The sequence below is a fragment of the Panthera pardus genome, unplaced genomic scaffold, assembly GCF_024362965.1.
Source record: "Panthera pardus isolate Hobbes unplaced genomic scaffold, ASM2436296v1 HiC_scaffold_24, whole genome shotgun sequence".
Classification (NCBI taxonomy): domain Eukaryota; kingdom Metazoa; phylum Chordata; class Mammalia; order Carnivora; family Felidae; genus Panthera; species Panthera pardus.
The window spans coordinates 30,607,849-30,624,439 of NW_026526810.1; the positions used below are offsets into that span (position 1 = coordinate 30,607,849).

General features: G+C 40.1%; 1 protein-coding gene and 1 long non-coding RNA gene across 7 annotated transcripts in view; one reads left to right on the plus strand and one right to left on the minus strand.

Annotated features, from left to right (window-relative positions):
• Nucleotides 1-16,591, plus strand: part of LOC109262800 (uncharacterized) — a 171,731-nt gene that overhangs the window by 93,705 nt on the left and 61,435 nt on the right. For all 3 annotated transcript variants that reach the window (XR_008417054.1, XR_008417055.1, XR_008417056.1), the window contains exons 3-4: nucleotides 2,428-2,758; nucleotides 7,429-8,158. This is a non-coding gene — a long non-coding RNA (uncharacterized LOC109262800). The remainder of the gene's footprint in view (nucleotides 1-2,427; nucleotides 2,759-7,428; nucleotides 8,159-16,591) is intronic.
• The window catches only part of IQCH (IQ motif containing H), a 213,216-nt gene that overhangs the window by 73,793 nt on the left and 122,832 nt on the right, over nucleotides 1-16,591 (minus strand). For all 4 annotated transcript variants that reach the window (XM_019441692.2, XM_019441691.2, XM_053888926.1 and 1 more), the window contains 3 exons: nucleotides 13,543-13,626; nucleotides 9,287-9,462; nucleotides 2,513-2,785 (listed from right to left, as the gene is read on the minus strand). In XM_019441692.2, coding sequence (XP_019297237.2) covers nucleotides 2,513-2,785; nucleotides 9,287-9,462; nucleotides 13,543-13,626 — 533 coding nt within the window. The remainder of the gene's footprint in view (nucleotides 1-2,512; nucleotides 2,786-9,286; nucleotides 9,463-13,542; nucleotides 13,627-16,591) is intronic.

The window sequence follows — 16,591 nt, forward strand, 5'->3', positions numbered from 1 at the left end:
ATCCTTTCTTTCTCTAATGTTGTGTTGAGAAGATAGATTCTATATTATATCATACTTTGCTGCATCATGATCACACTTGACAGAAGTATAAATGGTCTTTGGTTGTTAATATCTGATAAAATTCTTTTGCTAGCAAGGAAAGGTGTTCACGGTTTTTTAGCGTGCTAGCCTGTATAGCCTTTTCCATTGTATGCTTGGATATATTGTATATTTGGAGGTTTCAACTACTAACAGAATTATTATCTGTTTCTTCCAAATCCTATTATTTGTTGCTTCTGAGAATCCTATAAATGGGTGTCTGTTGATGGATCCCCTACAGTAATGAAAAGGATCAATAGTATTGTAAAGACTGCACCACTCGAAAGAATTATGTGCTATCTTTAAGTGAAAATTGAACAGTGCTTTAAAATAGCATTGCCATTTTTGATTATTTAACCAAAGCTGTCAATATTTTATATGGAGCACGTGTCAGAAAGAGAACTTGCATGGTTACTTTATGGATCAAAACAGGAAATGCTCACTGCGCTCGTGCTAGATTTAAAAAATAAACAGATAAATTACTTCATCATAAACCAGATGACTTTATGCTATTTCCAAACATTTATCAATTTTCTATTTGAGCCTATCTCTTCAAAAGAGGTAATATATTTCTTAATTGCCATTCATTTTATACTGGTGTAGAGCAGAAGTGGAAAAATGTGTATTGCTAAAATCCAGCTGATAGTCGGGAATATTTATTCACCTAAATTAAAATAATCACAGCTTTCTTTCACTGGCTTTAAGTTTATGGTGTACATCGGTAAAAAGTCAGTGTTACTGATTCATCACCATCTGCAAATCCAAATCGCTGACACAGATAGATTAGGTAGGGCAGCCACTATCTGGAAAAATCTCAATGGAGCACTTTAATTCCTGATGACCTCAGACATACGTTTTCAAACAAGTGGAGTAGAAGTCAGTGATAACTTGGTTTATTGTGAAACAATTTGCACATGCCATAGGTTACATGACGCATCCCTGAAATCCACTTTGTCTACGATGAGGTGTTTAATCCTGCTTCTGAATAACGGCATGAGAGGGAAGTTTTACTGCATTCCACAATCAACATATAAAGTTCTAAAATATTTCCTAGCCAAGATTGCCTGAGTTCTCGTCAGTGGAGATGAACGCAAGACTTAATACAAGTACTGCACATACATTTTAAAGCTTTGAAGACTGTTTAATGTAATGTACACGTGTAAAATTATATAGTCTTAAGGTGCATTTCACTTGTATCCAGTCTCTGAGCAGAGTATTCTACTGGGAAGCAGAGTCAAGCAATCCACTTTGTTACCTTCAAATTCCAGTGGAGACTAATGACAGTGAAAGGGACACACCAATTCAGGGGAGTCTCTCTCTCACTCTTATTAAAACTGCCTGTACTTTTTCCAGATTTGGCTGTGTTTAAGAGCAACTTCCTTCCTGAGCCCATGTATTGCCCAAGAACACTCTAGCAAGACTGAAACCTTTTAGGGCAACTTAATAAGCTAACAATACCTTCAAACTAGTCTCTGAGAAGTATGATTTGTTGAAAGGCTTGACTTTGGGGCTCAGCAGCGATGACGTACAGAACGTGATGATCAAGTGACTGAGGGAAGGAGGATCCCTAAATACTGTTCCTCACAAACTGCCTCATTGTGCATAGTTATTTAGTTTCCCAAGAAGTGGGTGCCTGGGATAGTTGTGACCGGCTGGGAGTAATGGTCAAAAGACGTACTGAAACAGAGGTTGGGAAATGTTAACAGCCATTTGTCTTCTTATTTTCCTTATTGTGAAAAAAAATAGCAGTTAAATGGGAGAGAACACCTGCCAGAGCTAACTTAAAGATCATTTCTGGTGACTAATATTAGAGTTCTCCAAATAGGAGGTCTGCTGGAGGAGTGCCTAGCCAGAGACCCGGCCCAAAGCAAAAATGCAGAAGCAGATAGTTTTTTCTCGGACCCATTTCCTGTCCTTTTTCTGGGATTTTTCTCCTACTCCCTTGATGGCCCCTTCCTGTGGAGCTACAGGATTGTTTTACAGAGCCAAGGATGTCTGTAGCCCTCTGTTGTAGGCCCTCTACAGCCTGACTCAGCAGAAGGGCTCACTTGCTGGGGTTTTCCAAACCTGCCCTTTTTCACCAAAACTGACTCTCACATTTCTTAAGGGTCCTGCTCAATGACTGGCTAGCTAACGTGATGATGAGCTAACTAATCCATGTTAGGGCGGTAAATACTGGTAGCAGATTCGTACATCAACAGGGCCTTCGATGGCTTCATCCAAATGAGTAAATATCTTGACAATCCCAGCAATTTCTGCAAGGCCAATAGGAAGATATTTTGAAACAGGAAGGCCTAAAGCAGATCCCATCAAATAACTTAAGCATTCCACATATTCTTCATTGTCTAGGGCTGGCTCCAGAAGACCCGAAGCTCCCACAAGGTCAGGAAGGTATGGAATATTTGAACAGAGCCTCGCTCGTCCACCCACATACCTGCTGGTGACGATAGATGCCATACACTGCAGGAGGGACTGGCACATTGACGCTGTCAAAGACCAGTTTACTTCCAGATTTGCTGCTGTAGAGATGAGCCAGTTCAGGCTCTGGACCCAGGATGGGGATGCCTAACATATCCGCCACGGCCAAATCATCTCTGTGGAGGAACCCGCCGACAATGTAGGCCTCTTTTCCTTGGATGAGATTTTTTATTCTTTTGATCGCCTTGGGACTGTACATCAGGTAAGTGGCCAGGCACATATGATGCTTCTGGGGGGGGGAAGGGGAGACCATATCATTCTTGTTGAAAGGTGTTCTTTTTCTAGTCCATATGCTTCATTTATAATGTTGCACACAATAAATGCATTATTAATAGCAGGCTGGGTTATGACCTATCCTGTTGTTTAGCAGTTTAAATTGATAAAAGCTGTTGGGGTGAGGCTCCATAATCGCTCACATCTTTAGTGTGTTGGAAATAGGCTCACTGGGAATAGAACTAATTACTACACATCTGTATTTATTTGATCCACGTGGAATTATCCTTCTGTCAGAAGGAAAAGAGGCTGGCGGCCTTTGGATAATAGTGATTCATCTCTGCAACACTTCTGGCATGGTTTAACACTAAAGCGTCTGGAAAATCAATACAAAAAATGAAGAGAAAACCTTTACAGTATGTATGCTTCACTATACAGGACTTCTAATCTGGCAACTCTTTAAAGGACTCGGAAGAAAAAGGGCACTTGATAGTCTCTTTCCAAAGTTCCGCCACCAAGTCCGTTTTAGGAAATAGGTACTTTTATAATGTTTATCGTGTTTCTTAGCCAACACTCTGGAGAGGATTCATGGACGGAAGATATGTGAAAATTTCAGCAAGACTTAAATTTTATCTTCCAATGGAAAACTCTTTTTATTTTAATTTTGACTATTTAGACCCAGCTCAGCAATACCTGTGACTGCTCATTTAATTAAGTAAATAATTTTGGCATGTCTAAAAGGGGTCAAGGACAGAGCCAGACGGTCAGCACGTACCAAAGCATTCAAGGATTGGGGACAGAAATGAGCACAGCCAATGGATAGCTAATACGAGGCAGAGGAGGACCATAAAGGGTTACAGAGGGCTGTGAGGCATGGAGGAGGGAGCAGAGGCCATGTGCTGATGGGGACAGCTGAGAAGGCAGATTACTCATTCTCCTTGGACCTCAGTTTCCTCATCTGTAAAATGAGTATAATAATAGTACCCATCTCCTAGGGATGCTGTAAGGATTCAATGAGATAATGCATGTAAAGCACTTATAATAGTGCCTTGGACATAATAAGCACTTAGTGAATGTTAGCTAGTATTATTATTATGTAAAAGGTTAGGATTGAGGTGAATTTTCAGGGATGAGTAGGATTTTATCAGGTGAGGATGGGCACGGGAAAGACATTAGCCAAGGATGGAATATGAGAACCCCAGATTGTGTTCACTTCCTCTACAGAGGAGGGCATCATGGCACGTGAGAAAGTGCTGGGGGCTTAGGAGTTCTGGCTGTGAATCTAGCTCTATCACTTGCAAGCTACCTGAACTCAGGCACGTGACTAATACTCCCACTGCCTAAGTTTCTCCATCTGTTCAGTGGAAATAAAAATACCCATTTGCTGGCTTTTTCTAAGGTTAAAATGAGATCATGAATGTAAAGCACTTGTTATAATACCTGGCATTGAGTTGATATTCAGTAAGTGGTAGTAATTGTTATTATTAAATGGTAGTAATTAAAATAAAGTCATTAAAATGCCATGCAAATTATATAATACAAGGTGCCAGTGTCTTAAGGGAGTTAAGGGATTTTGTAGACTCGCACCTACTTCTCCAGTTGTCATCCACATTATCTACTCAACACATGGAGAAATGCTAAGCAAATGCAAATGTCTCTGGGAATGTTAGCGGCACTGGTTCACAAACTATTTAGAAAGTGTAACTGATAACTATGGGAGAGAGAGTGGGGAGAGCCCCTGGGTTTCAGTCCTGCCTGAATTTATAACTTGCAAGGTGATTTAGAAAACTCAACCTTTCTGAACCTCAGTCCCCATATTCAAATGATGCATTGACTGAAGTCTCTAGAGTCTTTCCAGCTCTCAAATAACTTTTCCTTTATTATTTTTCTTAATGTTTATTTTAAAAATTTTTTTTAATGTTTATTTTTGAGACAGAGAGAGACAGAGATACAGTGAACAGGGGAGGGCAGAAAGAGAGGGAGACAGAATCTGAAGCAGGCTCCAGGTTCTGCACCCTGTGCACAGAGCCCGATGTGGGACCTGAACCTACCAACCACGAGATCATAACCTGAGCTGAAGTCAGACGCCCAACCAACTGAGCCGCCCAGGTGCACCTATTTATTTATTTTGAGAGAGAGAGAGAGAGAGAGAGAGAGGGAGAGGAAGAGAGAGAGGAAGAGAGAATCCTAAGCTGACTCCATGTTCAGTGCAGAGTCCGATGTGCAGCTCGATCTCATGACTGTGAGATCATGACCTGAGCCGAAATCAAGAGTCAGATGTTTAACCGACAGAGCCACCCAGGTGCCCCTAACTTTCCCTTTAAAACCGGAGCTCTTCTGGGCTTACTATTTAGTGGGTACAGAATTGCTGCTTGAGAAGTTGATAAAGTTTTGCAAATGGATAACGCAATTGTTGCACAACAATGGGAATGTACTTGAAGTCACTGAACTGCACACCTAACATGATTAAAATGGTAAATTTTAGGGGCGCCTGGGTGGCTCAGTTGGTTAAGTGTCCAACTTTGGTTCAGGTCATGATCTCATGGTTTGCAAGTTCAAGCCCTGCATTGGACTCTCTGCTATGAGCACGGAGCCCACTTCAGATCCTCTGTTCCCCTCTCTCTTTCTGCCCCTCCCCAACTTGTGCTCTCACTCTCAGAAATAAATAAACATTTTACCATTCAACATGGTAAAATTTATGTTATGTATATTTTGCCCCCAATTAGGAAAAAAAAAAAACAAAAACAGAGCTCCTCTGAGAAGAGGGCTTATATGATTTATACTATTAGGCCCTTCTTCCAGAGCAAGTGTTCTATTCTCTTAGATCTGTGCAATATGCTTTTTCTGCCATAATTTAAATCCATTTTCTTTTTTCTTAAGTTTATTTATTTTGAGAGAGAGAGAGTGTGCATGTGTGTAAGTGAGTGGGGGAAGGGAAGGTGGGGGGTGGGGATGAGAGAGAATCCCAAGCAGGCTCTGAGCTGTCAGAACAGAGCCCTACTCAGGGCTCCAACTCACAAACTGCTAGATTGTGACCTGAGCTGAAATCAAGAGTCTGACTCTTAAACGACTGAACCACCCAGGCTCCCCTAAATCTATTGTCAACACCTATTTCAAAGAATGCAATTCTAGGAAACCTAGTGTTCCACTGGGCAATGGCTGGTACCACCTCTTGAGTTTGTGTTTCCCATCTGGTTGATCACCCTCTTTCCTCCTTGTTTATCTCACCCCTCTCCTTTCCCTACAAATGATTCAGATGAGGAAATGTAAAAAAATTAAACATCTGGGGGAACCAGGGACACGAATCGTAATGTACACGGTGGGCTTTATAGGGCACCTAGAAGAGTGTTTCAAGGTGGCAGTGCTCCTGATGTAAAGGTCACATGGTCAAAGCCTTTTGAGATTATTCTCTTGTTTGATCCATAGAACACTGTACCAATTAACAGCCCCTCTTTTGGAGATGAGGAAACCGAAGCTTGGGTAATCTGCCCAAAGCCACACAGCTAGTAAAGGGCAGAGGCAAGATTGAAACCTGGGTATTAGCACAATTTCGTGCTACCAGCTGCCGTAGCTTCTCCCATTCTATAGACTGAGTAGTGAAGGTCTGGTGAACTTATGAGGTGTGATGAGGGGTGGAGATGGAGCCATAGAATCTAACGTTAGAGCACCGGGTCACTTCCAGCCAAGCTGGATCTCTGTCTCCTCTAGGTTTGCTGATCTCTCTTGGCAAGTACTCGGCCTGACTCTGTTATAGTCAGTCATCTGTGGGCCTGCCTTATTCTTCAGGCAAGATGGTACCATAGTATTGTGTTCAATATGTGTTTAATAAAGATTTAAATATGAGCAAGTGATGGCACAGGGCACATTACTGACCGCAGGTCTTGGATGACCATTCAGAATAAATCAGTATCATCAGATCCAGGCAGGAGGTGAACACAGATGACAAAGATCTAAAATGTTCCTAATTCCAGGGGTGCCTGGGTGGCTCGGTCGGTTAAGCGTCCGACTTTGGCTCGGGTCATGATCTCACAGTTCATGGGTTCGAGCCCCGTGTCGGGCTCTGTGCTGATAGCTCAGAGCCTGGACCCTGTTTCAGATTCTGTGTCTCCCTCTCTCTCTGCCCCTCCCCTGTTCATGCTCCGTCTCTCTCTGTCTCAAAAATAAATAAACGTTAAAAAAAAATTTTTTTTTAAATAAAATGTTCCTAATTCCATAGTGTTATAGCCACATTTAACTGATCACCACTAATTTTTTTTTTTTTGACCTGAGACAAAAAGTAGTTGTTTGGGATGTCTTCATAAATATTAAAATGTTCAAAAATAGACATGATGACTTTACAACAGCACTTTTTTTTGCCATTACAGCTTAAAGCATCGTATAGTAACTTGGAGAGATGTACAAACAGATTTTTGGCACGCTTTTAAAAAATCTCCTCAAAGCCATCCATTTGGATGAAAATCAGCACTGATCCAATCTCTCAAACCCATTAAAAGGAAATAAAGCCATAACTAAACATGAGCAAGAACTGATTTGAAAGTGAGAGCTTAATTTTTTGTATTTTAAAAAGTTGATTGCCTACCAGTGATTAATTACTCAAATAATTTAAATGTAAACTATGAGAAGTATTAAGTACTTAAAATATTCCCTACTTCTTTCTAGATGCAAACCCACAAAGATGCAGACCCACACTACGAATGTGACTCAGCACATCGGTTAGTGCCAACTGCCTATCTCTTGCTTAGAAGCTGAAGAGTGGTCTGCAGTGCATATGTCTCAGGTAACAACAGGATTGCAGAGCTGGGAAGGGCTTTGAAATGCCCTAGCCATCACCTGATTGTATGGACGAAGCTCAGAGGACCAGAAAGGTAAAGGGAGCTGCCCAAGCCACAGGGTCATCCAGGAACAAAGCAATCATTCCAGTTCCTGATACTGTTCTGGGGTCAGACACATTTTGGCTCACACTTTGAGCCCACCAGTAACTTTTGACAAGAACAGGAGACTTGGTTTCCTCAGCCATAGAAAGAGATTGGTCATTTCTGTCATGTTGCAGTGTTCTGAGGACCAAATGAGAAAATGTGTGCTAAGCATTTGATAAATATTAGTTGTGCACTCACTTTCCTTCTCCCAAACTAGTGCTCCTTTCCTAGTCCATGCCCCTTCGATGTACATGGACATTTCAGATGTACAGGAACTCCTTATCAGCAGCTACCAGGCATTAGCTCCAGTTTCTGGCTGGATAAAATCAGGAAATGAACTACACACTAATGATGGTTTTGTCTTCCCTGCTTTCTAATGTCCACAGTGACCCTGCTATCGAGGCCAGGGGTTAGCTAGGAAGCACCAAACAATCCTTGCACTGATGGAGGATATTGGGTTCCTAATAGCATAGGTAAGTGGCAATGATTCGTCCCCTGTCTTTTCTCTTCACCCTGCCCCTGCCTTGCTGTCCTCTTCCACAGCCAAGCAGTGCCAATGAATCAGAGCTAGGCAAAGAGCTTTTGGGGGAACACTGAGGTATCCAGTTATGAAAAAATTAAATGTTCATCTTGGTAGAAGAGAGTAAATCCTGATGAAATATTATGGCAACCCTCCTCAGCCATAGCAGGCCTTTTTTGGGCAGGGAGGGGGTCAAATCATGGTGCATCTGAAGGGTTAATGGGTAGCAACAACACATAAATAGTAAAGCATGCCATCAGTTTCTTTGCCGATAAATAGAGCATTGACTTTGGCGCATCCCACTTGTGAGTGGAGACAGCTATATCTTTACCTGCAAATTCAGACCCTTAATTATACAAAAAAAAAAAAGTCCTCCTCAGAATTGTGTAGTCCATTAGGTGTTTAAAACGTTGGTTGTTTAACATAGTTTAAATTCTTGTTAAAACGTGGAGAAATTCATTTCAAGCCATCTCTTGGACTGCCTTATTCTAGAACACTGCCCTTGTGGCTCCATGAATTTCCCAAAAACTCTTGGGTAGGGATGGAGCTCCATCTAGAATTCATTCCATTCATTAAAAATCAGTACAAGTTACAAAATCTGAACCTTGTTCATTCTGAGCCCTGTGATATGGTAAATCAGGCCAGATTCCCTCCAGGAGACGGGCCCAGGGAGTAACAAGGAATAAGAGTGTGGAAATCAGAGAACAGGGGCCCTGGTCGAGCTCCTGTCCCTAACTAGCTTGGTGACCTTGGGTGGGCCCAGCCTGTCTCTGCCTTGGTGTCCTGCACACAAAATTAAGACAAAGGAACTGTAGGTGTTATAAATTCACCCACTTGATGGTATCACCTATAACTGCAGTTAGGTTTCAGCTGTAGAGAAACTGGGCAGGGGTAGCTCAACTAAGTCTGAAAGTTAAACTGGGATATTTATTTCCTACAGTCCAACTAGTAGTCTAATCAGTAAAGCTGTTAAACTTGCAATAATATTTCACTGATGTGTACCAGAGCGTTGCAAGTTATAAAATTTCCAATTTAATTTTACTGCATCCCTGAAGCCGTAGTAATTAGAAGACAAACTCACAGGGAAGATGTTTATAGCTTCAGGGGTGATAATTTTGAACCTGTCCTGCAGGTCACTTCTGTCCTCAAGGTTCCCCGATTTGACAGCTGCCTGTAGACTCAGGATTTTATTGTAATATAGCAGTAACTCGTCATTCATCTGATGGGAGCAGATGTAGATGACGCTCACATTGGCATCTAGAAACAACAGGCACAATGTTAATTACTGGTGTAAAGGTAAATGACATTCTGAACTCCGGCATCGGATTGATGTTGCACAGTTTAAAATAAAGAGCATATCCAAAAGCCACATTGAAGTTAATTTAGATTGGCTTTGTACGGATCTTCGCAATTTAACTGGCTTTTTTTTTTTTTCTTGCCTTTTAGCATTTCTCTAAAGAACCGATAACACCGCCACCAAAAAAAAAAAAAAAAATAGACACGATTCCTTCAGAAGGAGGGCTGTGAGATACCATGGAAGTGCACTTTCAAATAATACATAGGGATTTAGCCCCAGAACTACCATTAACATCAATGGGAATTGCATACCGCTTTAAAAATTTATCCCATTAACTTCAGTAAATTATAAAACAGAGCTATTAACTTTAGAAAGCTGATGAAGTTGCAATTTCTTATTCTGCCTGGACTTGGCAGGGCCAATTCAGGGAACGTCCTGTCCAAATAAATGGTTTGATTATGACCATGGCAATGATTATTTCAGGAAACCAACCTTTTCCCTGCTCCATTCCCAAAGAGGAGTATATTACTTAAATAGGACATCTAGTGATTCTTGGTTTAAAGAAAACACTGTCTTAATTTAACTGTTTTTCTTCTTAAGATGTGCTTATTATGTACATAGAAAGAAATCCTAATTAAATATCCCACCCAAATGGGATAGTTAGATGAGATTACCCACTCCAGGCTGCAGGGGTTTAAGATTTTAAGGAGCAGGGACAGGAAATCAGCGGCCAATGGAGTCCTTCATTCATTCATATAATAACTGGCTGATCAGTAGGGGCAGAGCACTTGGCTGGACATGGAGGGAAATAAGCCACTGAGAGGCTGCCCGTGAGGAGCAACCATTTCATGTGCGCAAACAGCCATCAAACATGGGGTGGAGAGCAGTGGGCACAGGGAAACTCCCAGACCAGGTGCTAAGGGAAGTTCAAGGGAGGGACTGCTGTAAAATGTTTCTTTGGTCAGGTTGGGCTCTGAGGGGATTTTAAGACTCCTCTGTTAAGTCTGGCAGAGTATATAGAACACAGAGTGATTAAATTCTAGCTCAGATGCCTAGGAATGCCGGGCACACCATTTATCTTTCCTAAGCATTGGTTTCTTCATCTCTAAAATGGAGAATAGAATCACCTGGGCATAGAGTTTTGAAGAGTATTAAATGAAAGAATATATATAAAGCACCTGGTGCCATATTTGGCACATGGTAGGTACTCAACAAACAGTAGCCATGTGCGAATCTGCCGCTCGGACCACTCTGACTAGGGCAAGCCAGCAGTGATTCTGCACCCCGCCCTCCACACTTGTGCTCCTTTAATCCATGCTTCGAGATTTAACATGATGTAGTATCCTCTGTGGTTTCATCCTATTGTTTCAAATCTATTGATCTTGTCTCTCCAAACTCTTTAAAGACAAGGTGTATGCTCTTTCCTATATTCCCCCAAGCCTCGGTACCGAGTGGAGTACACAGAAGCCACTCAAGACATACTTGTGGCTTGACCAAAGGGATTTGGAAGACTGGAGAGATTTGGGAAGTAGAAAATCTTACACAATGGCCTGTGGGAGAAATCTTCCCTGTGGAGGAGTGTCCCCTGACCTGGCCCGGTGCTGAGCCCAGAGCAGGCACGCCATAAATGTAAATATTTAAGTGGGGTCCCTATTTCATTTTGAAACCCAACTGCCACATAAACTCCAAAATAAATCAATTGAGGGAATAGTAGATAACTTGTATTCAGTTGCTGAATGATCAAATCATATCCCAATCTTGTGTTTTCAAGAAGGGACTGGTGTCTTATTAAACTAATGGCATGGCACAGCTCTTCTTCTGAAGGAATCATTGTATCTGCTTTTTTGGTGGTGGTTTTATCTTTTCTTTAGAGAAATGCTAAAATGCAAAAAAAAAAAAAAAAAGCCAATTGCACTGTGAAGATCTGTACAAAACCAATCTAAATTAACCTCATTGTGGCTTTTGGGTGTGTTTTTTATTTGGTTTTAAAAACCAAACTAGTATCTTTTTAAAGTATTTTTTAAGAAAGACAAAAACAAACAATGAACGTAAAGATTCCGTAGCTGAAAAAACTAAATTTTTCTTGGGAAGAAATTTCTAGATTACAAATGACAACCAATCGTATTGCTAATCTCACCTTTCCTATGTATTTCTGGCAAAAGAATACGTATCACTAACGCTAATATATGATATTAGTATGGTTTGTGAATCTGCAAATGCTCAAAATTAATTGACAGGTAATTTTGGAAAGCAATTAATATGAAGACAAAGATTGCTTTGGTTGCTAGTCAATAGTCAATAAAAGCCACTCTCTTGCTTAACTCCTCTAGGAATTGAAAATACTAGCCATTGGGGTCTCCACCTGATACCCTGACTTCACAACCAATATCTGAATGACAGGTCTTACCAACCTGATCAGATCTCTTTGTTTCCCCTGAAGAAGCAAAAACGGGACACACTTTGCTAAGAATTAATGGAATAATAATTTCAAAAAAGATAATCATTTATTCTTACATAAAATTACTAATCTTCCTAGTTTCTTCATTTTTTCTTTAAATTTCACCAGCAGGTACTTTTTCTACCCTCTAACAACTGTTTCTAAACTTCCATTACTCCTCTTGAAGAGGGTTTAGGATCGAATCGCTATATCATGATGAGAGTGTACCAAAAAAAAGCATTTGGTTCATAGTATCTCAGAAGTGTTCATATTAGCAAAATTTTCCATCACAGGTAGGCATAGACTGAATTATTGAGTTATTTAAAATAGAAACCTAATACTTTCAAGTCTTTCAAATAATGAGACTCTTTTGTAAAGAAATTCTTTGGTGATGGTTTGTGCTATATATAGAAGGGTATATAAAAAGCTAGAGAAAAAATTAATGCAAATAAATTAGAGCAAAGTCTGCCCTCTGCTGCAGTTCAGTGGTTTCCACCCAGTCAGGTTTTTAGTTGAAATAGCTCAGCACTAACAAATCAATCTCAAGTCATTAAAAAAAAATTTTTTTGTAATACTGAAAAACAATATTAGTGCCTACATAATAGATTAAAGCAATTACACTATTATTATTTTAGGACACTGTAAATTTCTAGTACTGCTGTATTTTTGTTACCAAATGGCATTTATAAAATAATAATGATGCTGAAATATATATGAATCATGTAAAGTATGTCATGCCAGGGAGCCAGCTAAGTTGGTCATTGATAATTTAAAATTCTTCCTTGTTCTGCTTAAATAAGGGCCGAAGCAGTTATATTTTCACAAAAACACAGAAGTTCTTATTTAGTAACTAATAAAAACCTAGTTTTTGTTTACCCTGAATTTTTGGCCAGTACCTCCTAAACCCATTCAGTATTAGTGCTTAGCCTTGGCAACCTTTATTCTTTAAGCCTCACTTAAACCCTAGCCTTGAATAGCACTGACCAAAGCCATGGCATTCTTGTATTCTTCTCTCCTGGCCCAGGTTGGTGTCTGATTTAGAACTGATCAAGCCAGTATCAGAACTTGACTTTTACAAAAATGTATCTTCAACTGGAGGTTTATATTTCTAAAAATTCCCTCCACGAGCATCTCCTTTCTTCTAATAACAAGATGATATATATTTAAATAAAAGCTTCTTTTAAAAGTCTATCTTCTCGTCCCTCTTAGTCTTATAATGAAAACAATGTTTTTCATTTCTGATACCACTTTCCACTTATTCCCCAGATAATAGAATGGACAGTATTGACACAAATGTAAAATGTTGGCTTCATTCACTGCCAGATTCAGTAAATGAAGAAGATTTGAGGCTATAGGGGAGAAATCCTTAGAATTTAGAAAAGCTACCCAACTAAATTAATTAAAAATGTCATTTTTTAACTCAAGTTGACTCCACTATAAATCTGTTCTTTAAAACAAAACATGTAATTGCCCTGCAAAGTAGATTAGAAATCCACACTTTTTCCTTGTAGGGGGGGAAAAAAAAGCAAAAAAATAAACACTTTCATCAACATCCTCTGATAAACATTCCAAAGAGTCATTTGCGTGAAAGTATTCACTGTACCTAAGATGTCACACAGCCTCCCCAGCTGCATGTTCTGCTTTGTGTTGAAGTCGTCAATATTTTGTCGCACAGGCTGGGAATATCCTAAAAGACAAACAGGGTGTCAAAACACAGAAAGAGCAAGTCAGTATGGCAAAATGGCACACTAGGATTTCCAAGTGTCACAGTCCACATTTCCAGGAAAGAATTTTCTCTGCAGCATCCTGCAGACACAGTCTAACTCCTGAGACTGAGATCCTTGCTTCTCAGGGGATTAAGCATTATTCTGGAAGATGTGCTAAGCAGCATATTCTGCAAGAGAAGAGTTCATATTTTTCAACACCAGCAAAATCACCGGGAATCAAGATCAGAAAAACATGAGGAAAATTTCTGATGTTTAACGTGAAGGTTCAAAACAACATTGAAGAAAATTATTGCTCAGGGTTTAAAACAAAAACAAAAACAAAACTATGTTGGCTCTTTTAACTTGTGCTTTCTGTGGAGCATTTTGAAGATGTGTCCCCAAAATCATTCTAAACTGACACACAGATTTCAGAGACACCCCTTGCTGTCAGGAATATGTGTTTAAGTAATTCTGAATACTTAAGAAATATACTTCTGCTCACTGGGTCAAAAGAAATTTGAACCTTTTAAAGGGCAATAAAGGGTAATGCAGTTACTTTGTCAGTACTAATAAAAGTCCTGTGGCTGGCCTTCATGTTCAATGGAAACAGAGCAGGAGAAAATTGCGTATGGATTACCGTTGTCCAAAAATCTTTCACAAAAGATGCAATGGCGGCAACACTTTGTGCTGGCATTTCAGGGGTTAAAAAAATAAGTGGCTCAAAACATGAACTTAAAAGGCGTGCGTACTCACAGGCAGGTATAATTGCTTATATGAAATTCAGCAACTGTAGGTGCAACTTTTTTTTTTTTTTTAAGTAAAATTGCTTTTCACATTTTGAAGAGATGCTTCAATGCCTCCTTGTGGTTAGTGAGCCCAAACACATGTTTCAAGTGAAGCTGCTATAGATAAAGTGATTTTAAATATTGCATCTTTGAGATGTGACACAGATTTCCTTTTCAGCATAAGGAAAACTATAGCAATTCAGGCAACAGGGCTTCAGATCAAATGCACTCTGATAATTGGCTCTTTGCTTTGATGTCAGTGTTTAAACACCAGACAATGTCTGGAAATTAAATGAGTTTACAATTCATCTTAAAGTCTCCCGTTTGCTTTATGCAGATGAACTTAAGAACTAAAGAGGCAGAAGGACAAATTAGGTGACTTATTTTTGAAAAATTATTAATTTCTGAAGTAGTTTCGGGAACTTCATTCCACATATGAAAGTTAATACAGACTGCTGCAAACAATGCTGTCTTGATGTGTGATCGTTTTAACTTATTGTAGGATTTTGCATATTGTATAACTCTGTTGATATTCAGATAACTGTTTAGGAAGATTATTGTGAGTAACTCCTATATCAAAACTATAAGAAGGCAGGAAAAATGCCTAAAGGATAAAGTATGAGTAAGAAAATTGCCTGAGAGCATTCCATGAATGCATTTCCTTTCAGAAGTAAAGATAAAAGGCAGTGTGAGATGTCTCATTAAGATGATGTCCAATTTAAAATATAAAGGATGTCTGATCACTTTGTTGCCGCGCGTGCAGCATGTGAGTGAGTAAGTCTGTGTTGCAACCAAGAGCTGGAGGTCAGTTTTCCAACAAATGACTTGGTACCTCTGTTACCATTGATCAGAATGCGTAATAAAATGTCTATGAAAAATTATGATAGAACCGGTTACCAATACACCTGTTTCAAAGAACTGAAAGCAATCTCAGAACGTTGTTATAGAAGATCATATGAAGTAACAGATATGAAGACATTTTGTAAATGCTGTGTAAACATAAGGTATTTTGATGTTATGGGGGATAGACATACTTCCAAAGCCTATAACAACGGCAACAACAAATCCTGTGACAAGCAAGAGACCATTCTACATGGACAAGATACAATGTAATGACTGTTGCCATCCCCAGAGCAGAAGTTGGGAGTCAATTTTTTTTAAGTCAGATTTATAATTACGTCTTTAAAAAAACTAAAAAAAAATTTTTTTTTAATGTTTATTTTTGAAGGAGAGAAAGAGACAGAGTGTGAGTGGGGGAGGGGCAGAGAGAGACACACAGGATCTGAAGCAGGCCCCAGGCTCTGAGCTGTCAGCACAGAGCCCGACGTGGGGCTCGAACTCACAAACTGCGAGATCATGACCTGAGCTGAAGTTGGACGCTCAACTGACTGAGCCACCCAGGCACCCCGTTTTTAAAAAAAATTTTATGTTTATTTTTGAGAGAGAGAGAGAGAGAGAGAGCGGGAGAGGAGCAGAGAGAGAGCACAACACAGAATCTGAAGCAGGCTCCAGGCTCTGAGATGTTAGCACAGAGCCCAAAGTGGGGCTCAAACTTATGAACTGCCAAATCATGGCCTGAGCCAAAGTCAGATGCTCAACTGATTGAGCCACCCAGGCACCCCTATCCTTATGTCTTGTACACCCACAGAGTACATGTGTTGACCCCTGGGTGAAAAACCCTCATTGATGCTGATAGTGCATATATTAAATACAATAGTGACTTAACCAGTGGCTATCAGCAAGGATGCTGTGGCGTTGGGGAGCTCAGCAGACCTGCTTGGAGGTGATGAAACATGGCACTTGAGAATATAATCTACGGAGACATGGTACTTCAAAGGTCACTGGGGGAGCCTTGAGACACCATCTACTTTAAGTGTCTTGCCTCTTGTCCAAGATCATATATACTTGCACATTACTATACAGTTTGGACAGGACATATTTAGGTCTTGCAGAAATGTGGTTGCATAAAAGAAGAAAGAAGGCAACACTCATCAGGTGTGAGCAGAGATCTCCAGAAGGGATAAAGTCTTTGCCTCTTCTCTCACTTTTATTTCTAATTGTTGCTGCAGGCAGAAAATGGCCCTCGAGAGATGTCCGTGTCCTCATCCCTGGAACCTGTGAATACGTTAGGTTACATGGCAAAGGGGAAATCAAGTTGCAA